The 25660-nt window shown below is 41.0% G+C and overlaps 1 protein-coding gene across 1 annotated transcript in view; it reads left to right on the top strand.

The window, feature by feature from the left end:
• The first annotated feature begins 5703 nt into the window (after positions 1-5703).
• Positions 5704-25660, top strand: part of LOC136398112 (histone-lysine N-methyltransferase PRDM9-like) — a 54328-nt gene continuing 34371 nt past the window's right edge. Inside the window, exons 1-2 of the mRNA XM_066372520.1 lie at positions 5704-5804; positions 5929-6036. Coding sequence (XP_066228617.1) covers positions 5955-6036 — 82 coding nt within the window. The 5' untranslated portion in view covers positions 5704-5804; positions 5929-5954. The remainder of the gene's footprint in view (positions 5805-5928; positions 6037-25660) is intronic.

Genomic DNA, 25660 nt, shown 5'->3' with positions numbered 1-25660 from the left:
AAGTACATTTTCTTATTTAAAAGCATATAAAAAAAAGAAAGTCAACTTAATTGTCACCAAAGGTAAAAAGTTCTGACTAAAAGTAAATTGTTATAAAACCCAATTAATTTTATGTAAGTTGCAAAATGTTTGTACAATTTGTAGGAAATCAATCAGAAATATCTGTTTTTTTAGTGAACTGTATTGCTATTAATGCTGTTTGTTAAATATCTATTACATGTTATAAGTTAATATCTTCTACACAACAGCTTCATGCTCTTCAGTAAATTAAGTCAAGGATTTGACTTAGAAAATAAAACCAGTAGGGATTGCTGTAAGGTACCAAAAGCTACAGAATTAATATTAATATTGTAGGAAGCTTAAAAAACATTCTATTAATTTGGACTAGGCATGCTGAGAGATTTTGTAAATGATCTCTGTACTTGTGTGATTAACCTCATACCAGGATGGTCAATAGCATTGTATTGTAAATGGAGAGGGGAGGAGATCTGGATTCTCTGACCTCCCCCCACACCTATAAGAAAGTGAGTGAATAGCTAGCCAGGGGTAGGAAGAGAAAAATTAAACTAAACTGTTTCTTATATTAATGGGCCATTTACAGGTATTTGTCCCCATGGATACTACCTCTCTCCTCCTGAAAGCGTGTAGTTAATGTCTGTATCTTTTGACAAAAGAATAGCAAATGAACAATAAAAAATATAGGAATGTGTTTTAATATGTAAAGTGACATTTTTACCATTGTGTTGCCTTGTAAGTTTTAATGTGTAGAAGCTTCTTTTTATGAATCCCATAGACAGATGTTATAAACTTGCTAATGAATTGTGTTCCACCCCTTCTTCATCTTTTTTCCAAACCTGTATAGGAGAAAACAAAGGTTATATATAAGCTTATGCCATGATGTCAGGCTTTTTCCACGCCCATGTATACTTAATGGTATATAACCACCCCCTAGAATATTATAGACCTGTGATGGCAAACCTTTTTATAAAAACTGCCTACTTTTGCAGTGCTGGTCAACCTGGTCCCTCCTGGCTATTAGTGGGCATCCAAGCTTTTGTGATGGGTGGTAGCAGAGCAACCAAATGGCATCGTGATTGGCCCACCATAAAAGCTGGGATGCCCACTAGTGGGCGGGAGGGACCAGGTTGGCCAGCACTGCAAAAGTGGGTGGTTTTTAAAAACGGTTCGCCATCATGGTTATAGATGCACATTATTTGGGACTGCTGCCCTGTGTAAGCTATATGCTGCTGGCATATTTAATAAATTTCCTTCTTTAATAAAACTCTTCAAAATTTATCTGGACTTGGTAATGAAAAACCAAGAAATTGTGGATTGGGTACTTTACAACAAAAAAGGCTAAACAAGGTGAAAATACACTACTCCTCCTGGATCCAACAACTAATTGAAATCAGAGGGAAAATCAATGTCTCAAAAATTGTATAGGCATTTGAATATGAGGAATAAGAGCATATCAGAGCAGAAGCCTGTTGCTGCAGCCAATATCAGACTTTATTTAAGAACTCTCCAGTGGGTCCAAGATGGTGACACATGTGGACGCTGAGCTTGCACCCTCCCAAAATCCTATCCAATGTACCTCTTTACTTAGAACAATTCCTCCTGAAAGACAACTGAGAAAGAATTAAAAAGCTTCTGCTTAACAAGTGAGTGAGAGACAGAGAGAGAGAGAGAGAGAGCATAGAAAAGACTGAGGAACCATGAGAGCTCTGCAGGAGGTAAAGGAACAATTTAAGACCAAAGAGACCAGTGAGTGCCACTGTTTACATCTCCTGGGCACGTGGATAGAAGACAGGAGCTCCATCCAGGCTCTATGGCCACCCACAGGGCACTGCAGCACACCCCCAGCCATCCCTCCTGTGTAGTGAGGAGCCACTGAGCCATTTCACCTGCAGGTGTTGTAAAGTACCAAAGGCTACAGAATTAATATTAATATTTTAGGAGGCTTGGAGAACATTTTATTAATTTGGGTTAAGGTGTGCAGAGAAATTGTGAGAATAGTCTGTGTACTGTGTGATTGGCATAACCAGGATGGCCCTTGGCATTGTATTGTAAATGCAAGGGGAGGAAAACATGGATTCCCAGACATTCCACCACACCTGTGGGGAAAGGGGTGAATGGCTAGCCAGGTGCAGTAAGAGAAAAGCCAAAATAAACCTTTCCTTATAGCAATGAGCCATTTGCGGGCATTTGTCCCCACCGAAACTACCTCTCCTATGTAAATGCGTGTGTGACTCTGGACAGAGAGATAGCAGATAAACACTAGATAATATAGGAAAGCTTTTAATATGTAAAGAGACATCTTTCTACCATTGTGTTGATTTGTAAATTTTGTTTTCTCCAAAATGATGTATGGTTTGCAAATTGAACGTGGTCCTATCATGTTAAAGGACATATATAACCAATAGCGGTAAGGGGCTCCTAATTGCAATTTTTGCTTCTGTACTTCCCACTTACAAAACTATAAAAACTAAGTAGAACAAAGGGCCGGCGCGCTCTCCCTCAGATTTCTGTTGGAGTTGCCGCCGCTTGGCCAAGCTAGACAATAAAGCTTTGATGTGTAAACGATGGATCTTGTTCCTTTCTTCCATGTTTCGGGTCCCTCCGAATTTGGATTAACAGTAGCAAGGTACCAAAAAACTGCAAAATTAATATTAATATTTTAGGAGGAAAGGTCAGGCTTTCCTGTCCTGTCCTTCCTTTGAGGAAGGGAGGGGGAGGAAATATGAAAGTTTCCTGGTCTGCAGAAACATACTGTGTAGGAAACTCCTTTCTACTAAGAAGCTTAAAGGGCATTTTAATAATTTGGGCTAGGCATACAGAGACATTTTGTAAAAATAATTTTTATACTTGTGTGATTTGCACCAACTCAGGATGGCCAATAGCATTGTATTGTAAATAAAGAGGAAAAGAGATTTGGATTCCCTCCCTTCCCCCACACCTGTGAGGAAGCAGGTAAATGGCTAGCCAGGTGCAGGAAGAGCGAGATTGAGAAAACCTTTTCCTATCTGATGAGCCATTTGCAGGCATTAATCACCTGGCACCAGGGAAACCACCCCTCCCCTCCTGAAAAGGTATAATTAACATATATATTGCTAAACAAAAAAAAATGGCAAATAAACACTAAAAAATTTAGAAATATTTTTTAATATTTAGAATAACATTTTTGCTATTGTGTTACCTTATAAGTTTTGATATATAGAAATGTTTTTATAAATTCTATAGACAAAAGCTATAAGCTTACTAATGAATTGTGTCCCATCCTCCTCTTTTTCCTGCCAACCTGCGTGTGTGTGTGAAAGGTTTATAACCTGCCGCAAGAGCTGGGCCTGGTGCACATGATTTGGGTCTGCAAATGCCCCATTTTAGTCATATACAGCCGGCATATTTAATAAATCTCCTCCACTAATAAAAGTCCTTAAAATTTATCTGGACTTGGTGTTTCTACGTAAACCCGTGAAACTGAGGTATGGATACTTTACAACACCTGGAGCGACATACAACAGAATCATGAGGGCAGAGTAGCTTGTGTAAAGAGAGCTCCTCTTCACAGATATCTACCCAGCAGGTAGGTATGGCAAGGCAACACTTCGCCCACTGAGGTGCCTGTGCATGTGGGGCTCCCCCACCTAGAAAGAGTGCAGAGCTAGCAAAATACTCTGATACCAACTGCAGGACTATTTGACCCAGAGAAAGTGCAGAGATACTGGGTCACTACTGGCATTACCCTTCCTGGAAAATGGGGAGCCAGCAAATGGTATATATTCTGCACACAGGACTTCATGATCAGAGAAAGTGCAGAGATTGGGGGCGCTGCTGCTCGCACTGGTCAGGCTGCTCTACCCAAAGAAAGTACAAAGCTAGCAAAACCTTGCAGCCCAGTGTGGAGTGAGGAGAGGGGCAATGCTGTGCATGTGCACAGGGCTGCCAAGCCCCAAGAAGGTGAAGAATGAACAAATTAAGTCTTTGTGTGCACCCAGGCTACCCCACCAGGACAAAGGTGAATCTAATGGGGGGTGAGATACAAGAAAGCAATCAGGTAACTCAGCGCAGACCATGCTCTGACAACAGATAATTAAAACAGGACACACAGCACACACCATGCAGCCCCTTTTACACCAGGCAGCCCTCCCAGATTAAAAGGACAAAAAAGCTCACACACCCCAGGCGGCCCATTCAGAACCCACTCTTTCAGGCCAGTGACAGGCACTGCACGCACCTCCCCCAACTACAATCCGCAGGCTGAAACTATTCAACACACAATGTAACAAAGACAACATTTTCAAGACTGGGTGAGATGACTATTTCATTCTATTCAAAGGAACAAAAGCAGGAAGTCAAACAATATGAGGAGACAGAAGAATATATACCCTCAATAAAGGAACAAGAAAAAAACTCCGGAGAAATATTGTTTTGAAATGGAGATGAGTAATTGGACAGATAAAGAATTCAAAGCAAACAGTCATAACGATGTTCAATAAACTTGAGAGTAGAATAGAGGACTCAAGATGTTATAAAGTACTGCACCCCAGGTTCTGAAAGGCACTGTACCTCACTTCATCAAGTCCATGTAGAGACACCCAGTCCAGATGAATTTTGAAGAGTTTTATTAAAGGAGAAAATTTTAAATATGCCAGCTGCATATGGCTGACATGAGGCATGAGGCCCAAATTGTGCAGCCCCCCATAATAGTTCAGAAGCTGCTTATATACCCTTGATCACATGCGGGTGGGGGAGAGCATGACATTATGGCACAATTATTAACAAGAGTAAAACATTTGTCTAGGGGATATACAGAAACATTAAGACTCTCAAGGTAACACAATCAAAGACATTTGCAAATCTTTCAGGGTTCCTCTTCCCTCACTAGCCTAGAGGTATTTTACTCTCAAGATCCCAGGAAAGGGAGGAACTACAATCAATGCAAGGTGGTATGAAAATTCAGCCTCCTATTGAAAGAGAAGTTTTTTAGTTAACCTTAATTCTTTCAGAGATTTTAAAACCAAATGACCCTAGTCGTCCTTGTAAGTCAGGAGACTTTTACATCCCTTTTCCTCCATTTTTAAAGGAAAGAACAGAAAAGCCTGAACTTTTCTTCCTAGAATATCAATATTAATTTGCAATATTAGTCTCTTACAACAAAGAGAGCACTTGAACAACAAGAAAATGTAATAAGCTCATCCCGCTTGAGCACGGACGCAACAGCTTGAGCGCGGGATCATAGACATGACCCCATGGTTGCTGGTTGACCTCAAAGGTCGCTGCCTTAAAGCCGAAGTCGCTGGCTTGAGCAAGGGGGGGGTCACTGACTTGGCTGGAGTCCCCAGCCTGGCCCGTCCTTGAGCCCTTGGGGCTGGACCCACATGTCCCCTCTCGAGACACCCCACCGGGAGCACGCACGCGCGCAAGAGCGCGCCCGTGGGCCAAGCAGTCAGCCTCAGCGCTGTCTCCCGTGCAGGCACGTCGGGGCTGGACGTGCGGGGTGCCTGGAGCATGGACATGAATGGGGGCCCGAGGGGCGGCGCCGAGGGAGTGGCGAGCAAGGCGTGGGCCTAGCCGCAGGTGAGCACTGGGCAGTGGGCTGGGGCAAGCCTGGACCGGACCCAGCAGGGCGAGGGGCGGTTCCGTCAGCGGCTGCCCGGGGTCACGTGGCTGCGTCTCCCCTGGCAACCGACGTCTTCAGGGACTTCCGCGCCTACTTTTCCCGGGAGGGGTGGCTGCCTTGGGTGACTTGGAGAAGGCGTGCTGTCCCAACGTGGAGAGGAACCAGGACGCGCTGCTGCGCACAGGTGACGAGGCGCGGGAACCGCGCTAGAACCAGGCGGGAACCGCGGGCGGCACACGGGCCGGTCTGTGTCGGGGCTGCTCCTTCAAGCGCTTCGCTTTGGGGACCACAATTTTGTTTCTCCCCAGGCCTCAGAGCCCCTCGGACCGCTTCCATGGTTCACCGCCGGCAGGTCACCAGACCCGCGGTGGAGGACACTGAGGACTCGCATGAAGAATGGACTCGGAGGCAGCGAGGTGAGGGGCCACAGGCATGGTGCTGCCCTTTAGAAACTGACCCAGGGTCAGGTCCCCTCCTCTTAGCAGCTAACAAGGGACAGAGCTTGCATTTAGCAAAGGAGCGAGATGCAAACAGTATATTGTGCAATAAGGGGCGATTTGCTACACTGCCTCCATGTGTAATTGCATATATTTATAGATGTGTTTATGAGCAGGAATGGTATAAAAGTATAAAAGCACATAAGAAATAACTCATTCAGAACACTTGTCATCACAAGAGGAGGAGGCAGGTCTTGCCAATGAGCAGCGCTCCAGGACAGGGCTGTCAGGGTATTGCCGGCCACATTGCAGACAAGAAAGGATTAATCATGGTGATTTAGGCAGCTGGGGTTGTGGGCCAGGGTAGGGACCCATTGTATCAGGCCCTGTATCAGCCATCTCTTCAGTGTGTCTGGTTTCATGCGGGTGTGATCAGTAAGGTCCTTCCACTTTCATGGGTCTAGCATTTAAACACAGCTGAAGTCCATATGTGATCTCTAACTTGACCCAAATGGTTTCTGTGGTCCACAGACCTGAGGCTGTGTTCCCAAGACTGTTTGGTGCTGACCAGACTCTGATGATTAAGGAAGGGCAAGGATGGCCAAATGTGTAAGGGTGGAAGAATAAGAAGGAAAAGAGGCAAGGTGGTCATTGTACCATTAGACTGGACAAGGCCACTCTGAAACAAGAAGACAGAAAGGAGCCCTCCTGGCCAAGTTGCTTAATTCGATAGAGTCGTCCCCATACACCAAGGTTGTGGGTTTGATGTCCAGTCAAGGCCCATATAAGAATCAACCATTGAAGCCCGACCAGGTGGTAGCACAAAGCATAGAGCATCAACCTGGGACAATGAGGACCCAGGTTCCAAACCCCAAGGTTGCCGGCTTGACTGAGGGGTTGCTAGCTTGAGCATGGGGACATGGATGTAACCCCATGGTCACTGGTTTGAGCCCAAGGTTGCTGGTTTGAGCAAGAAGTCACTGACTCAGCTAGAGTTCCCTGGTCAAGGCACATATGAAAAAGCAATCAATGAACAACTAAGGTACCGCAGCTATGAGTTGATGCTTCTCATCCCTCTCCCTTCCTGTCTCTCTAGCTAAAAAAAAGAAAAGAAAAAAGAAAGAATAATCAACCACTAAATGCATAACTGAGTGGAACAACAAATCAATGTTTCTCTCTCACACTCTTCCCTCCTCTCTCTCTCAAATCAATAAAAAGTATTTTACTGATTTTAGAGAGAGGCATGAGAAAGAGAGAAGGGGGAGGCAGACAGGAAGTGTCAACTTTTTGTAGTTGCATCTTGTATGTGTCTTGACCAGGCAAGCCTTGGGTTATGAATTGTTGACCTCATTATTTCAGGTTACTGCTTTATTCACTGTGCCACCACAGGTCAGGCAAAATTTTAAAAATATTTAAAAAAAGAAGACAGGAGAAAGTGTAATGTTAAAGAAATGGACTTTTTGTCTAGTTAAGTGACCTTTATTATATTTTTGACATAAACGGCCAATTTCTTTCTTTTTCTTTTTTATTTTAGTGAGAGATAGAGAGGGAGGGACAGACAGGAATAGACTGGCTGAAAGGGAGAGAGATGAGAAGAATCAATTCTTTACTGCAGTTCCTTAGTTGTCATTTCTTTCTTTCTCATATGTTCCTTGACTGGGGGACTACAGGTCAGTGTGGGACCCCTTGCTCAAGCCAGCTACAATAGACTTGAGCCAGAAAACATGGGGTCATGTTTATGATCCTGTGCTCAAGCTGGTGAGCCTGCAGTAAAGCTGGATTAGACCCCACTGAAGCTGGCAGCCTCGGGGGTTTCAAACCTGGGTCCTCAGCATCACAGTCCATCCTGGAGAAGCAAGACCCTCTTCTGGACAACACTCTAGATGAAAATTGGATAAGAGAAAATCATTTGTAGATTTCAGTTCCTCTGAGTCCTCTAGAAAGGCTAATAATTATGGCCTAGGTATGTGGGGTGGACTTTGGATAGGCCTGGATTTAAGCTCTACTAAACTGAGTGAATTTAGCACTGGAGCTTTGGGCAAATCTTACAAATTCTCTGAGCTCTTGAATGCTAATGTGTAAGGTGAAGATACATTCATATATTCTTTGACAATATTCAATTTATTTCTTTGTGTATGTATTTATTTTTTAGGTAAGACGAAAGGAGATAGTGAGGCTGACTCCCATATGCACTCTTACCAGGATCTACCCGGCAACCCCAATTCTCAAGTATTGAGCTGTTTTTAGCTCAGGATAATGTGCTCTGGCTAACCGAGCCATCCTCAGTGCCCAGGGCCAATGCTTGAACCAATTGGGCCACTGGCTTCAGGAAAGGAAGAAGGAAAGAAGGGGGAGAGAAAGGGGTGGAGAAGGAGGTAGTCACTTCTTATATGTACCATGACTAAAATCAAACCCGGGACATACACTGGGCTGATGCTCTATCCACTGAGCCACTGGTTAGGGCTTAAATTCAATGTAAAATAATTAACAGATACACGTTGTCCAATATACATCTCTGATAATAGTAACCATATGCGGTTGGTGTTGTATACCAAGCCTTTCCTCAATACCTTACATATACTGTGCCCTTAATAAATATTTTATGAATAACTAAAATTTGAGAAGTTAAACCTCATAATAGGAAGATCTAGAAACAAAAATTGAATTGGTCATCTGTAGTCAGTGTAGAGGCTTACTATTATAGAGGGTCTCTGAGCCAATAGTTGACAAAGGAAAATACCAGAGTATATAAAAGGACAGCTGATAATTTGATGGGAGGAGTCTGTGTGTTTTCTGACAAAACAGGGACTAAAACTCCAGATTCCACCAAACTCACTCTTCTCCAATTTGGAACTCAGGAGAAAGAAGACTGAAGTAAAACTGTATAGCCTACGAGAAAGAAAAGGCCATGTGTACCAAAAGGTCAGCAAGCCCTAGGTAGATGACTACCTCTGTACGTGACCCTCAGAAAGCATGTTAGATCTTTATACAATAATTTTATCTGGTCATTTGGCCCTCAGAGCATTCTGTTCCCCTAGGGACTTGCACTACAAAATTGGGTTCAATGATGTGAGTGCCTGGGCTCTCTCTGAAGCTCTATATGTTCAGGAGCATGCACTACACCTTCCCTAATCCCTGTTGCTCTCACCCCCAGATTGTGAGGAGTGTCAGAACTTCTTCATTGACAGCTCTGCCATGCATAGACCCCCTACATTTGTAAAAGACAGTGCAGTGGATAAGGGGCATCCGAACCATGCAGCCCTCACTCTGCCCCCTGGGTTGAGAATCAGACCATCGGGCATCCCTGAGGCTGGTCTTGGAGTGTGGAATGAGGCATCTGCTCTGCCAGTGGGTCTGTACTTTGGCCCTTATAAGGGCCAGATCACAGAAGATGAAGAGGCAGGCAACAACGGATACTCCTGGCAGGTGAGAAGTATTTACCTCTTCCCCTGTCTTGTGGCTTCCCACATCCCTCCCATGGCTTGGTGGAATCTGTGCTTTTTCATGCTAGGACATAAATAGAGACAATCTGGTTAGCTCTGGGTGCTGAGTGGACTTTGCAGACCATGGAGCTCCTGTTGAAAATCACAGGTTAAGTGGGAGCACAGTGGTACAGACACAATGAAATACCTCCTCCCAGCCCTGAGTGGACTGGTCCACTCAGATGTGATAAGCAAGAAAAATATCACACGGTCACAATTGGTAATGCATGCAAGCTAATAGAGCTTTGTTGACAGTAGAGTAAAATAATTCTTCTATTACCTCCTCACTCAAAAAAAAGGCTTCATATTTTCTTCCTGAAATGCAGATCACCAAAGGGAGAAACTGCCATGAGTATGTGGATGGGAAGGATGAATCCTGGGCTAACCGGATGAGGTAAGGCCAAGAAGTTTCGGGGAGTCACGGAGAACACTCATCCCTCTCAGGCCCATACATCTTTCCTTCTCATCATGCCTCCCTCAGTGGTCTCCCTCAATCCTCTGTTCCTCTTTTTTCTCCATTCAGTACTCTTTCAAAACAAGAGGTATTTAGAGGAAAAAAAGAGATAAAATATAACATATGTTCTCAAACTATACATCTCTATGCTAGACAAAATTTAGGCAGTGGAAAAAAATTTTGAGGTCCTGGATTACACTTTAATTGATCTAATAAACATTATTTAAGCAAGTCCTTACTATGTTTCAGTTTAGAGGAAGGTACTCATTTTTAAAACAGATCATATAACCCATCTTATGGAGGACGAATTGCAGACAGAGTAAAACAATTGATTTTAGAAATGTTTAACTATAATTTTCCTATTTTTTGAGAAGTGCACAGTGCCAGGATACCTAAACCAAGCATAGCCTAGAACTGTGAGGGAAGCAAATTATCCCAGCCTCACTTCTTTTTTTTTAAATTTTTTTAATTCATTTTTAGAGAGGAGAGAGACAGAGAGAGAGAGAGGAGAGAGAGACAAAGAGAGGGAAGGGGGGAGAAACTGGGAAGCATCAACTCCCATATGTACCTTGACCAGGCAAGCCCAGGGTTTCGAACCGGCGACCTCAGCATTTCCAGGGCGACGCTTTATCCACTGCGCCACCCCAGCCTCACTTCTAACAAGAAATGAGTTCTGAAGCCTGCAGAGCAATGATCATTAACCACTATCCTAGGGGCTCTTTTATCAGAGGCTACAGAATGTGAATAAGCTATTATTGTTCTTTATGATTTTGCTAAGATAAAGAAACCTCCAAGTCCTGGTCAGTTGGCTCAGCGGTAGAGCATCAGCTCAATCATAAAAGTCCAGTGTTTGATTCCCAGCCAGGGCACACAGAAGTGCTCATCTGCTTCTCTATCCTTCCTCCTCTCCTTCATCTCTATCTCTCTCTTCCCCTCCCATAGCCAAGGCTATATTGGAGCAATGTTGGCCTGAGCAATGAGGATGGCTCCATGGCCTCTGCCTCAGTTGCTAGAGTGACCTCAGTTGCAGCAGCACAATGCTGAGATGGGCTGAGTATCGCCCCCTGGTGGGCATTCCAGGTGGATCCCTGTTGGGCGCATGCAGGAGTTTGTCCGCCTCCCCATTTCTCACTTCAGTGGGGCAGGGAGACCTCCATGTTTTTTTGGGAACCTGCATGTGGCATCAAATGCTACCTAAATAAAATGTGAGAATGGAGAAAGGCCTCTCAAAAAAAGATGAACTTGCATTGAGTATTGAATGATGTGAACTAATCTAGACACTAAGTCCAACATCAAGTAGCAAGTTCTGTGATATAAACAGGACCTGAGTTAGTTTAGAGAAGCTAGAGGTCACTGGGTTTTATAGCCAATCAGGGTGGAGGTTACATCTGGAATTGGCTTTGGAAAATGGTATTAGGCAGGATGATCATCGTAAGCAAGACTTGGAGATAGGAATTCATGTGACATTGTGACAGGCTCAGACATTGAACAGAAGGTTCTCCAGGAGCACTGTGGGAGTGGGTGACATCAGAGCCCGAGTGTCAGGTGCAGAGCTGGACATGGATCTGAGAGGTAGTAGAAACTTATCACTTGTGGGTTTCTTTTCTTTCACCTGCCTCAATCCCAGGTATGTGAACTGTGCCCGGGATGATGAAGAGCAGAAACTGGTGGCCTTTCAGTATCACAGGCAGATTTTCTACCAAAACTGCCAGGTCATCAGGTCAGACTGTGAGTTGCTAAACTGGTATGGTGATGAGTATGGCCAGAAGCTGGGCATTAAGTGCGGAAGCAAGCAGAAGAGAGAGCTCTCAGGAGATAGAGGTGAGCACAATCATTCTTCAAAATGGAAAAAAAATGGAAGAAAAAGAGAGAACTCACCTTCGAAATGTTCATGGTACACTAAAGTCAGTAAGATTTTGAATTAGATGTTTCAGAAATTAAGGACTCATTTCATATGCCTTTGACTCTTAAGAAAAATCTTTATATTTTTACTTAAAAATTTTTTTTTCTTCTTTATTTTTTTAATTTAATTAATTGTGCTTACATAGATTCTAGGGTCACCCCGAATGCATCCCCCCTCTCCCCATTCCCCTCAACATCTCTCTTGTCCCCCTCCCTAATGCACCCTCCCCCCTTCCCTTCAGGTTTATCCCATCCTATCATCCCCTTATCCTCTGTCCTCTTTTCCTCTGGTCCCTCTGATTCTTTTTCTGTCTCAATTTTGTTCCTCAGTTTTCATTATTCCTTGGATTCCTCAAAAGAGTGAGGTCATATGATATTTTTTTTCTCTGCCTGGCTTATTTCACTCAATATAATAGTTTCCTGGTCCCTCCATATTGTTGCAAAAGGTAATGTTTTCTTTTTTTTCATACCCCATAGTATTCCATTGTGTATATGTACCACAGCTTTTTAATCCCCTCGTCCACTTGTGGACACTTGGGCTGTTTCCAGATCTTTGATATTGTGAACAATGCTGCCATAAACATGGGGGTGCATTTCTTTTTTTCAGTCGGTGATATGGTGTCCTTGGGATATATTCCTATAAGTGGGATGGCTGGGTCAAAGGGCAGTTCCATTTCTAATTTTTTGAGGAATCTCCATACTGTTTTCCACAGTGGCTGCACCAGTCTGCATTCCCACCAGCAGTGAAGGAGGGGTGCCCCTTTTTCCATATCTGCACCAGCACCTATCATGTGTTGTTTCGTTCATGAGCACCATTCTGACTGGTGTGAGGTGGTATCTCATTGTGGTTTTAATTTGCATTTCTCTAATGATTAGTGATGTTGAACATTTTTTCATTTGTCTCTTGGCCATCTGTGTGTCCTCTTTGGAGAATTATCTATTCATTTCTTGTGCCCAGTTTTTGAGTGGATAATGTTTGTCTTCCTGGTGTTGAGTTTTACAAGTTCTTTATAAATTTTGGTTATTAATCCCTTATCAGATGTATTGTCAAATATGTTCTCCCATTGTGTGGTTTGTCTTTTATTCTGTTCATATTGTCTTTAACTGTGCAAAAGCTTTTTAGTTTGATATAGTCCCATTTGTTTATCCTGTCTTTTATTTCATTTGCCTGTGGAGATAAATCAGCAAAGATATTGCTATGATAGATGTCGGTGAGCTTACTAAGTTTTCTTCTAGGATACTTACGGTTTCACAATTTACATTTAAGTCCTTTATTCATTTTGAGTTACTTTTTGTGCATGGTGTATGTTGATGGTCTAGTTTCATTTTTTTGCAAGTAGCTGTCCAATTTTCCCAACACCATTTGTTAAAGAGACTGTCTTTACTCCACTGTATGCTCTTACTTTCTTTGTCAAATATCAATTGTCCATAAAGATATGGGTTTATTTCTGGGTTCTCTGTTCTGTTCTATTGATCTATATGGCTGTTCTTATGCCAGTACCAAGCTGTTTTGTGTACAACGGCCTTGTAGTATAACTTGATATTAGGAAGTGTGATAACCTCCCACATTGTTCTTCTTTTTCAAGATTGCTGAGACTATTCATGATCTTTTTGGTTCCATATAAATTTTTGGAATATGTGTTCTATATCTTTGAAGTATGTCATTGGTATTTTAATTGGTATTGCATTGAATTTATAAATTGCTTTGGGTAATAGAGACATTTTAATTATGTTTATTCTTCCTAACCATGAGCACAGTATATGCTTCCACTTCTTTGTGTCTTCCTTGATTTCTTTTATCAATGTTCATAATTTTTCAAGTACAAGTGTTTAACCTCCTTGGTTAAATTTACTCCTAGGTACTTTATTTTTTTGGTTAATATAGTGAAGGTGATTGATTTCTTAATTTCTCTTTCTGACAGTTCATTGTGTATAAAAATACCTCCGATTTTTATTTATTAATTTTATATCCTGGCACTTTGCTGAATTTATTTATTAAGTCCAGTTGTTTTTTGACAAAGACTTTAGGGTTTTCTGTATACAGTATCATATCATCTGCTAATAATGATACTGTTACTTTTTTTCCAACTTGGATGCTTTTTATTTCCTTTTGTCAGATTGCTGTAGCTAAAACTTCCAGTACTGTGTTGAATAAGAGTGGTGAAAGAGGGCACCCCTGCCTTGTTCCTGTCTTACAAGAATTGCTTTTAATTTTTGTCCATTAATTATAATGTTGGCTGTGGGTTTGTCATGTTGAGGTATGTTTCCTGTATTTCCACTTTGCTAAGAGTTTTGATCATAAATCAGTGCTGGATTTTATCAAATGCATTTTCTGCATTTGTTGAAATTATCATGTGGTTTTTCTCCTTCATTTTTTTATGTGGTGAATCACATTAATTGATTTAAGAATGTTGTACCATCCTTGCCTCCCCAGAATAAATCCCACTTAATCATGTTGTATGATTTTTTTCAGTATTGCTGGATCTGGTTTGCTAATATTTTGTTGAAAATTTTAGCATCTAAATTCATCAGAGTTATTGGCCTATAATTTTTTTTCTTTGTGTTGTCTTTGCCTGGTTTTGTAATCAGAATTATGCTCACCTCATAAAAAAAACTTGGAAGTGTTTCTTCCTCCTGAATTTTTGAAATAGCTTAAGAAAGATAGGAGTTAGTTCTTTTTTGAATATTTGCTATAATTTACATATGAAGCCATCGGGCCCAGGAGTTTTGTTTTTTGGGAGCTCTTTGATAGCAGTTTTAATCTCTTTTGTTGTAATTGGTCTGTTTAGGTTTTTTGATTCTTCCAGATTGATTTTTGGAAGATTATATGTTTCAAGTAATTTGTCCATTTCACCTAGGTTGTATAATATTTTGGCATACAGTTCTTCATAGTATTTTCTTACAATATTTTTTATTTCTGTTGTTTCGGTTATTTCTCCACTCTCATTTCTCATTTATTTGAGTCCTCTCTTTTTTTTTCCTTTTTTTTAACAGAGACAAAGAGAGAGTCAAAAAGAGGTATAGTCAGGGACAGATAGACAGGAATGGAGAGATGAGAAGCATCAAACATTAGTTTTATGTTGCACATCACAACATTCTAGTTGTTTATTAATTGCTTTTTCAGTTTATTAATGTGCCTTGACTGCGGGGTCTTCAGCAGACTGAGTAACCTTTGGCTCAAGCCAGTGACCTTGGGTTGAAGCTGGTGAGCTTTTGCTCAAACCAGATGAGCCTGCGCTCAATCTGGCGACCTTGGAGTTTCAAACCTGGGTCCTCTGCATCCCAGTCCAACTCTCTATTCACTGCGCCACTGCCTGGTCAGGCTCTTTTTTTTTCTTGGTGAGTCTTGTTAAAGGTTCATCAATATTGTTTACCCTTTCAAAGAACCAGTTCTTTGTTCATTGGTCTTCCATATTGTTTCTTTAGCTTCTATGTCATTTATTTCTGCTCTGATCATTATTATTTTCTATTCTTCTACCTCTGGGCCTTACTTGCTGTTTTTCTTTCTAGTTCTTTAGATGAAGGGTTATTGTTTCTTTGAGCTATTTCAAGATTCTTAAGGAATGCCTGTACTGCTTTGAACTTCCCTCTCAGGACTGCTTTTGCTGTGTCCCATAAATTTTGAGTTGTTGTTTGCTCATTATCATTTGTTTCTAGGAATTTTTTTTATTTCTTTGTAGATTTAATTGTTAACCCATTTGTCATTTAATAACATGGTATTTAGTTTCCATGTGTTTGAATATTTTTCAGTTTTTCTGTTGTGGTTGATTTTAGGTTTCATGCCATTTTGGTCATAGAAAACGGTTGATATGATTTCAATCTTCTTAAATTTGTTGAGACTGCTTTTGTGTCCTAACATGTGGCCTATCTTAGAGAATATACCATGAGGATTTGAAAAGAATGTATATTCTGCTGCCTTAGGGTGAAAGGTTCTAAAGATATCTATTAAATCAAGTTGATCTAGTGTGTCTTTTAAGTCTGCTGTTTCTTTGTTAATTTTCTTCCTTGAGGATCTATCTAGTGATGTTAGTGGGGTATTGAAATCTCCTACTATTATAGCATTGCTATTGATCTTGCCCTTTATATTCATCAAAGTCTGCTTTATATATTTAGGTGCTCCTATATTAGGTGCGTAGATATTTATGATCATTATATCTTTCTGTTGGATTGCTCCCTTTATCATTATGTAGTGACCTTCTTTATCGCTCACTATATTCTTTGTTTTAAAGTCCATTTTGTCTGATATAAGTATTGCTACCCCAGCTTTATTTTCATTTCCATTTGCATGAAATATTTTTTAATCCTTTTACTTTCAGTCTATGTGCATCTTTTGTTTTAAGGTGTGTCTCTTGTAGATAGTATATGTACAGGTCCTGTTTTCTTATCCAAGCAGCTACCCTATGTCTTTTGATTGGATCATTTAATCCATTTACATTTAAGGATATTATTGATATATAGTTGTTTATTGCCATTTTATTCTTTAAAGCTGTATTCCTCTTTTGCTATATTCTTTTCCCACTTTGATCTGTTTAAAACAAACCCCTTAACATTTTCTGCAGCTTTGGTTTGGTTGTAATAAATTCCTTGAGGTTTGTTTTTTGTTTGTTTGTTTTTGGGGTTTTTTTTGGTCTGGGAAGCTTTTTTCTTTTTTTTAATTTTTTTTTTACAGAGACAGAGATTGAGTCAGAGAGAGGGACAGACAGGGACAGACAGATAGGAATGGAGAGAGATGAGAAGCATCAATCATTAGTTTGTCATTGCGCGTTGCAACACCCTAGTTGTTCATTGATTGCTTTCTCATACGTGCCTTGACCGTGGGCCTTCAGCAGACCAAGTAACCCCTTGCTGGAGCCAGCGACCTTGAGTTCAAGCTGGTGGGCTTTTTGCTCAAACCAGATGAGTCCGCGCTCAAGCTGCCTACCTCGGGGTCTCGAACCTGATTCCTCTGCATCCCAGTCCGATGCTCCATCTACTGCGCCACCGCCTGGTCAGGCTGGTCTGGGAAGCTTTTTATTTCTCCTTCAACTTTAAATGATAGCCTTGCTGGATAAAGTAGTTTGGTTGTAAGCTCTTGTTCTGTATTACTTTGAATATTTCTTGCCATTCTTTTCTGGCCTCAAATGTTGCTGTTGAGAAGTCGAGTGTCATCCTTATGGGGGCTCCTTTGTAGGTGATAGCCTTCTTTTCTCAAGCAGCTTTTAATATTTACTCTTTATAGCATAGCTTTGGCATTTTAATTATGATATGTCTTGGTGTAGGTCTTTTTGGGTGTCTCTTTAATGGAGTTCTTTTTGCTTCTTGACCTTGTGAGATTTTTTCTTGCATCAGTTTAGGGAGGTTTTCAGCTTTTTTTTGATTGAATAAAGTTTCTATCCCTTGTACTTTCTCTTCTTCAGGCACCCCTATGATGTGGATGTTATTTCTCTTCATGTTGTCACAGAGCTCTCTTAGAGTTTTCTCAGACATTTTTGAGTCTCTCTTTTTTTTTCTGTTCTGCTTCCATGCATTTGTTCATCTTGTCCTTCAACTCGCTGATTCAATCTTCAGCTTTATTCATCCTGCTTTTAATTCCTTCTCTTGTGGTCTTCATTTCTGATATTGTATTTGTCACCTCCGACTTATTCTTTTTTAATATTTCAATGTCCTTTTTTATTCTTGCTATCTTTTTATTTAGGTGTTCATAATGACCATCCATTGTTGTTCTAAGATCCCTAAGTATCCTAACATTTATTATTCTATACTCTGTATCCGGCAGTTGTTTATTTCCATATCACTCAGTTTCTTTTCTGGAGATTTCTCTTGTGGTTTCATTTGCATTGCACTTCTCTGTCTTCTCATTATGTCTGTGTATTGGGGTGTGTTGTTTGTAGGGCTGGTTGAGTCTAGGTTTGGTGTCGTCTGCCTCCAATTTTCATTTGTGTTATTTCTAGGTCTTCTTGGCTTGTTATTAGCTGCTTTGAGGTCTTGATTTGTTTAATTTCTTCTCAGGTGTAGTCTTGTTTACTGATCTCAGCAGGGGGCTTATTTGAAACTCTATCTAGGAATGTGGTGGGTGTAACCTGAGACTCTGAGGACCTGATGTGCCAGTTAATCTCTCTGGTGACAGGGTGTTTTTTCTGATTCATTAGGGGGAGTTTTATCTCAGATCTCCATGGAGACCTGAGTTACTACCCCTCCTCCCCACTTCTTGTTTTCAGCTGTGTGTTCTTGTGCTCATTGGAGCTGGAGAGATATCTTGAGATGGGTGACCTGGAACCACTTGTCTTGTATTATGTGGAAGGATCAACCCCTCCCCCAGCTATGGCCTCCTCCAGCACTGGATGAGTCAGCTTCTCAGGTTCTCCCATGCATTCCTCTGTCCCTCACCGTCTGTCTCTCTCTCTCCCCTTTTCTTTTGGAGGATAAGCCAGCCCTTTCAACATACTTTGTTCCCAGGTCCCCAGGCAAGTGGCTGTGAGTGATATTTACTACTCTTTTCCTTGGAATGAGAGCTCTTCTGGGCTCTCAGCCTCACAACTCCTTTGTTCCTTTTAGCAAGGGAGACTCACCTCTCCCTGGCTCTCCCTACCAGGCTCAATGTGGCTTCTCCTTTACTCCTTGGTTTTTGAGAGCTGTTCTTGTAGCCCACAGTTGGTTTTTCACACTGATTTTTCCGCAATTAATTTGTAATTCAGTTTGGTGGTGTGAGCTGGGAGTCTGTGCATCTGCCTACTCCGTTGCCATTTTCAGGTCTCTCTAGGACAAATATTTCTTAACAAGCCAATGATTTCCTAAGCCCTTTTGATACTGTTTATTTGTTAACTGATCCTGCCATTCCCCAGGCACCAGGTAAAATAAGAAACTGCCATTCACCAATAAGCAAAAAAATATGATAGCCTTTTAACACAGCACTAACCATAAACTTCTATGATGATGGAAAAAATTTTAAAAATTTAAGGTTTTTTAAGTGAGGAAAAGGGAGATAGACAGATTCCTTCATGTACCCCAACCAGGATCCACCCAGAACTCCCAATCTGAGGTCCATGCTCAGACTAGCTGAGTTGTTCTCAGCGCCTGAGGTCAACAATTGAACCAACAGAACTATCAAACTGATGATCAAACCACTGGCTGTGGGAGGGGAAGAGAGAGAGAAGAGGGAGATGGAAGGGAAGAGAAGCAGATAGTCACTTTTCATGTGTGCCCTGACCAGGGTTCAAACCTAGGACATCCACATGCCAGGCCAACACTCTATCCACTGGGAAAACTGGCATGGGTCTGTTTTCTGAGGGCCACCTGTGTCTAGCATATAGGGTAAGAGCAGAGGTCCAATAGATGCCCAGAAGCCTGGAATGCAGTTCTGTGGTCTGAGCTAAGATGCTGGAAACCTTCCTGAGTGAGGTGGGATGATGATGCTGTTCTTTAAAGCGTCGACCTGGAAATGCTGAGGTCGCCGGTTCGAAACCCTGGGCTTGCCTGGTCAAGGCACATATGGGAGTTGATGCTTCCTGCTCCTCCCCCCTTCTCTCTCTCTCTCTCCTTTCTAAAATGAATAAAAAATAAAAAATAAAATAAAATTAAAAAACAAAGATTTAAAAAATAAATAAATAAATAAAAACTTAAAAAAAAAAGATGCTGTTCTCGGCTATAGGGTGGCTTATTTTTTAAAATTTGCTCTGTTAATTTTTGGAGAATACACTTCAGTGGGAATCCTCTCAAAGATTACTTTATCTCCAAAAGAGAGAGGATTATGGATTAGCTGGAGAGGGATGGGAGTCAGGCATGTAAGAATTATGATTGGGGACTCTGGCTGCTTAGCTCAGTTGGTTAGAGCTCCAACCTATAATACCAATGTTGAGCCTGGGTCAGGGCACATACAAGAAATGACAAATGACTGCCTGTCTAGGTAGAACAATGAATAAATGCTTCTCTCTCTTTTTTTTCTCCTCTTCTTTCTTCTCTTTTTGTCCTCAAAAATCAGTCAATTTTTAAAAAGTATGGTTGGGGAAATATTTTGAAAAAGGACTCCCCATTGTATATGAAATGGGCTGACACTGAATAAAATCAAGTATGAATATTTGATGTGAAGCTTGAGGAAGGCTATATTGTCAGTTTACCATCTGTTGGAAACTAAGATGGAAGCAATTCCTAGTTGGGGCCAATGGTCTTTATAAACAACTGTGTTAAAAGCTACATGTATATAAGAAACATCAGCATTGTTACACCCCTACAAGGAGTGAAACAGCCCCTAATGCTAGTTGAGAGTCCCTCATCTGGAAATGCATAGAAAGTACCATTGATATTGACTTTGTGGATTTCTAAAGAAGATATGGTACATAAAAATTAAAAGAGAAAAGAGACTGTAAAAACACACTTTGTGGGAGACAGATATTACAATGTCAACCCTATACGAATGACTCATGGGCACGTCTTAACAAAACATATGACCCAGGCAGACTTGTCAACATTTGTCTTGACCAAAATTTTTTTTTTCAGCAGAATCACAGCCAGAGATACAACCATGTTCTTTCTTCTCTCTGGCCTTCTCCAGTCTGAAATTTCTCAGCCAACATGTGGGTCACAATCACCCCTCTGATATTCTCCCAGAAACATCTACAAAAAAACACCTGCAATCAAAGGATCCCTACCCAGAGGATCCAAATCATCAGCAGCAACATACTGATACACACAGCGGGGATGACAAAGCTGAAGGTCAAAAGGTCAAAGAAAAGTCCAAACATTTGATTAAAAGGAGGAGCCAGAAGAGTATTTCAAGGGCCTTTTTGAAACCTCCCAAAGGACACATGGGAAGCTCTAGTGAGCAAGAGAGAATGATACAGGAAGCACCTAGCAGAGGCCAGAATGTGAATTCAGTGGACACAGAAAAATTGTCTATGAAATTAGTAATGTCAAGAAATGAAGCTGTCAAGTATGGAGAGTGTCTACAAGGCTTTGATGATGGGTCACATCTCAAAAACCAGAGAACACACTCAGGGAAAAAGAACTATATTTGTAGTGAGTGTGAACGAGGCTTTACACAAAAGTCAGATCTCCTAAAACACCAGAGAATACACTCAGTGGAGAAGCCCTATGTTTGCAGGGAGTGTGAGCGAGGCTTTTCACAGAAGTCACATCTCCTCACACACCAGAGAACACACTCAGGGGAGAAGCCCTATGTTTGCAGGGAGTGTGAGCGAGGCTTTTCACAGAAGTCAAATCTCCTCACACACCAGAGAACACACTCAGGGGAGAAGCCCTATGTTTGCAGGGAGTGTGAGCGAGGCTTTGCACGGAAGTCAAATCTCCTCAGACACCAAAGAACACACTCAGGGGAGAAGCCCTATGTTTGCAGGGAGTGTGAGCGAGGCTTTTCACAGAAGTTATATCTCCTCAGACACCAGAGAACACACTCAGGGGAGAAGCCCTATGTTTGCAGGGAGTGTGAGCGAGGCTTTTCACAGAAGTCACATCTCCTCACACACCAGAGAACACACTCAGGGGAGAAGCCCTATGTTTGCAGGGAGTGTGAGCGAGGCTTTTCACTAAAATCAACTCTCCTCAGACACCAGAGAACACACTCAGGGGAGAAGCCCTATATTTGCAGGGAGTGTGAACGAGGCTTACACAAAAGTCTGGTCTCCTAATACACCAGAGGACACACTCAGGAGAGAAACCCTATGTTTGCAGGGAGTGTGATTAAGGCTTTACAGAAAAGTCACATCTCTTCACACATCAGAGGACACTCTCACGAAGAAGCCCTACATTTACAGGGAGTGTAAGTGAGGGTTTTCAAGGAAGTCAAGTCTCCTCAGACACCAGGAACACACTCAGGGCAGAAGCCCTATATTTGTAGGGAGTGTAAACAAGGCTTTACACGAAAGTCAGATCTCCTAATACACCAGAGGACATACTCAGGGGGAAACACTATGTTTGCTGGGAGTGAGAGGAAGGCTTTACACAAAAATCATATCTGTTCACACACCAGAGGACATACTCAAGGGAGAAGCCCTCTGTTTGCAAGGAGAGTGAGTGAGTCATTAGCATTTAATTGCATCTCCACAGCCATAGCTGTTACACAGGTCATATACCAGCTCTGAGGGGACTTCATAGGAAGTTTACTGATTCCTTACCCTTCTAAGATTATAATTAGTACAGAAGTAACTGGTTAAACAACTTCTTCACTTTCATAACAAGAGATGATCTCGATAAAGAGTTCCTCAAGTGATATGGGAATGTCAACACAAATATCCTCCTGGTCTTTCACCTCCTGTTCTAATAAATCTCATTTCCATAAAACTATAATGACCACATAACTCATTCTTCCCCTCCTCATCCCTGAAAGCAGAGAGTTCCCACAGGGCCACAGAAAACTCACACTGTCAGGCACAGAAACTCAACCCCTAAAAACGTGGAAATCTGGAGTCAATTTATATAGGTTACTGCCCAGGGAGAGGGATTTGAGACAGACTCACCAGGGAAAGGGATTTCCTTTACTCCTGGAAAGTGGAGCCTTCTCTCCTAGTAGGCTCACCACCCTCCTCCCTTGGCTTTTCTTAGCTCCTGTCCTGGTTTTCTCTGACCTCTCATCTCAGTGGTGAAAACGAGGAAGGAGTATGAGCATGTGCATGTCCCTGTGCCTGCCTGGCTCAGACTGAGCAGCTAGTCTCCCTCACTCTCTCCTCACTGTTTCTTTAGGTTGAGAATCTCATGGTGTATACCACATGGGTCCTAGATCATTGCATAGTGGGTTTGATTCTCAGCTCTGCCTTCACCAGCTTTGTGACCAAAGAAAAGATTCTCAACTTCTCTGTGCCTGTTTCTTAATCTATACAGTGGAAATAGTGCCTGACCAACCAGTGGTGCATTGCATAGAGAATTGGAATGGGATGGAGATGACCCAAGTTCAAAACGCCAAGGTTACTAGCTTGATTACAGGATCACTAGCTTGAGTGTGGGGTTGCATGCTTGAGTGGAATTATAGACATGACCCCTGGTCACTGGCTTGAAGCCCAACATTGCTGGCTTAAGCAAGGAGTCACTTGTGCTTTAGCTTTCTGCTCAAGGCACATATGAGAGCAATCAATGAACAACTAAGGTGCTCTAAGAAAGAATGAACGCTTCTCATCTCATTCTTTCCTGTTTGTCACTATCTGTTCCTTCCTCCGTCTCTAAAAAAAATTTGCTTCTCTGTTTTCACACTCTAACATGAGTAAAATAAATAAATAAAAAGATTTGATTTTCCAGATAAAGGCATATATGAAAGTTGATGCTTTCTGCTCCACCCTCTTCTCTCTCTCTCTCTTTTTCTCACCTCCACTGTCTAAAATAATTAAATGAAATATAAATTGCTACACAATCAGGCTGCAGGATTGGAGATCGTCATTCCAAATGTTTGGAGTCATTTTGGCTCAGATAAACTTCTTAAAAACTCCCAGTTTTCAAGTTTCTTATTTCGACAAGACTAAGTACCTAACCTTGTAAAAATAAGCTCTGTCTGATACATTATTAGAAAATGGCAAATTCAGACTACTATATTATGGCACTCACATCTGTTAGAACTGCTAAAGTTCAAATATGACAGTACCAATGTTCTCATGCATTCATTAATTCTTAGATGTCCCCTGACTAAGCATTCAGCCTATTACTTTGATGTATCAGAATGACGCACTAACTAACTAAGCTTCCTGGCCAGGACATAACCATGGATTTTATCCAACTCTCTCATTTGAAGATAGAAAATACCTCTTTCACAATCAATAGATTACCATTAAAGAAGAAAACCAGTAAGTAGAGATAGAAAACTTACTTAACATAAGCAGGTAAGTGGATCAACTGAGGAAAGGGGCATATCCCTTCCCCTCAGAAAATATCAAGAAGAATGCAAGAGAAGGGAGCCTGCATGGGTAACCGAGTCAGACAGTTCTAGATTAACTACTTTCTATAGTTCTCTGTAAAGGTGCCTGGGCCCACTTGCTACACAGAGCAAAAAAGATAGAACTTATCTGAAAACCCCTTTTTCTTTTTTCAAAAGCTTTTAAGAAACCATGTTTACATACCTTAATTAAAAATTCCAACACTTATCCTCTGTTTCCACCTAAATTCACCCTCCCATTCTGGAGTCATGAGAGTGACATGTACCTCTAGACAAAGGGATCACCAGCGCCTTGCATGAATACTTGTATTCTGTAAAAGGTATATAAGATGTTAGAAATCTAACTTTGTGGAGCACATGTTTGGTTTCCTCTTTGGGGATCATGCTGCTCCACAAGCTAAATAAACCCTAGCTTCTTCATCAAGTTGTCTGGGCATTTTTGTCCTGCCTTGATTCCTGCAATACAACCACTGACAGAAATTGCACTGTACCCACCCCTGTTCCTCCTGACTGCCACCAAGGTGTTGTTCCCAAGATGCACATGACCTAACAGCAGAGACACAGACTGAGGACATAGTGAAAAGGGACCATATTGCACTATAAAGCAAGTGACAACACTTTAAAGATTTGAAATTATATAATCTGTTTCCATCTCACATGACAGCTGACCTTGAAAACCTTATTAACAGATAAACCAGGAAGTCCTTTTACTTACACTTATAAAATTCAATTTTAAATAACCTGTAACATACATGGTAATTAGAATTCTAAAATAATTTTATCTACTGCAAGAGAATAATTTTCAAAAACATATGGTGCCCTGACCAGATGGCTCAGTGCATGGAGTGTCCCCCTTGTGTGCCAAGGTTTTAAGTTTTGTCACAGGTCTCAGCACCTAAGAGAAGTGACCAAGGAATGATTTTATGCTTCTCCCTCTCTTTCTCAAATCAATGTAAAAAAATGTAAAAATTTAATGGAAAAAGCTATGATAGAACTGCAACATACCTAGTGCATTTCTTTCAACAGAAAGGCAGAAAACAAAGAGAAACAAACTAAAAAATACAGATATCCCTTTAGAACAGTGTTTCCCAACCTTTTTTGTGCCATGCCCCACCTTAACCTTTCTAAAATTTTTATGTCCCCCCCCCATGTAACATACATAATTTTTAACATTAAAAAATTGATTTGTTCACTTAATAAACATAAATGATAGGTTCTAGGAAGAAATCACTATGAAATTGTTAACAAAACACAGTAAGTAAAATTTCAAAACATATAATGAAAAACAAATTTAAATTCCAAATAATTTTAATACAGATTTTTCTATATTAATTTATTATTTTAATTTAGTGTGATCCTTGCGCTTGATGCTTGCTGCACAGAGATTTTATATTAGGTTCCAATTTGGTTAGCTTTAGTCTCAAGTCTCCACGTTGTGTTATATCCAGCCAATTTCTTTTTTTTACCAGTAAATCATTTACAGCACTAAATCCACATTCAGCTAAAAATTAAGATGGAAATGGTAGCAATAGTTTTCTTGCACATTTGGTTGAATTTGGGTATTTGATTTCTGTTTCCTCACAAAGCCATGCCATCGCTCCTTTGATATTAAATAAAGCTTTAACTGACTCATTATTTTGCAATTCTGCGAGTTCTTCTTGATACTGCATATTTGATATATCAGACAAATCCACTAACATTGGCTGCATCATCCATGTTGGGAAATCAATTTGTTTTAAATCAGAAAATCTTTCTTTTAAATCAGCTGATAGAATATTCAAATGATTGACAATAACAAGTAAAGCGGTATCAGTTACTTCACACTTTTGGAGCCAATGAAACTGTTTAAAGTTTTTGTTGTTAATATGTTTCTGACATAACTCAATATTGGTAATGAAACCAAATATCTTTGCTTTT

The sequence above is a fragment of the Saccopteryx leptura genome, chromosome 3 (assembly GCF_036850995.1).
Source record: "Saccopteryx leptura isolate mSacLep1 chromosome 3, mSacLep1_pri_phased_curated, whole genome shotgun sequence".
Classification (NCBI taxonomy): domain Eukaryota; kingdom Metazoa; phylum Chordata; class Mammalia; order Chiroptera; family Emballonuridae; genus Saccopteryx; species Saccopteryx leptura.
This window is presented reverse-complemented; position numbering and strand designations above follow the sequence as displayed.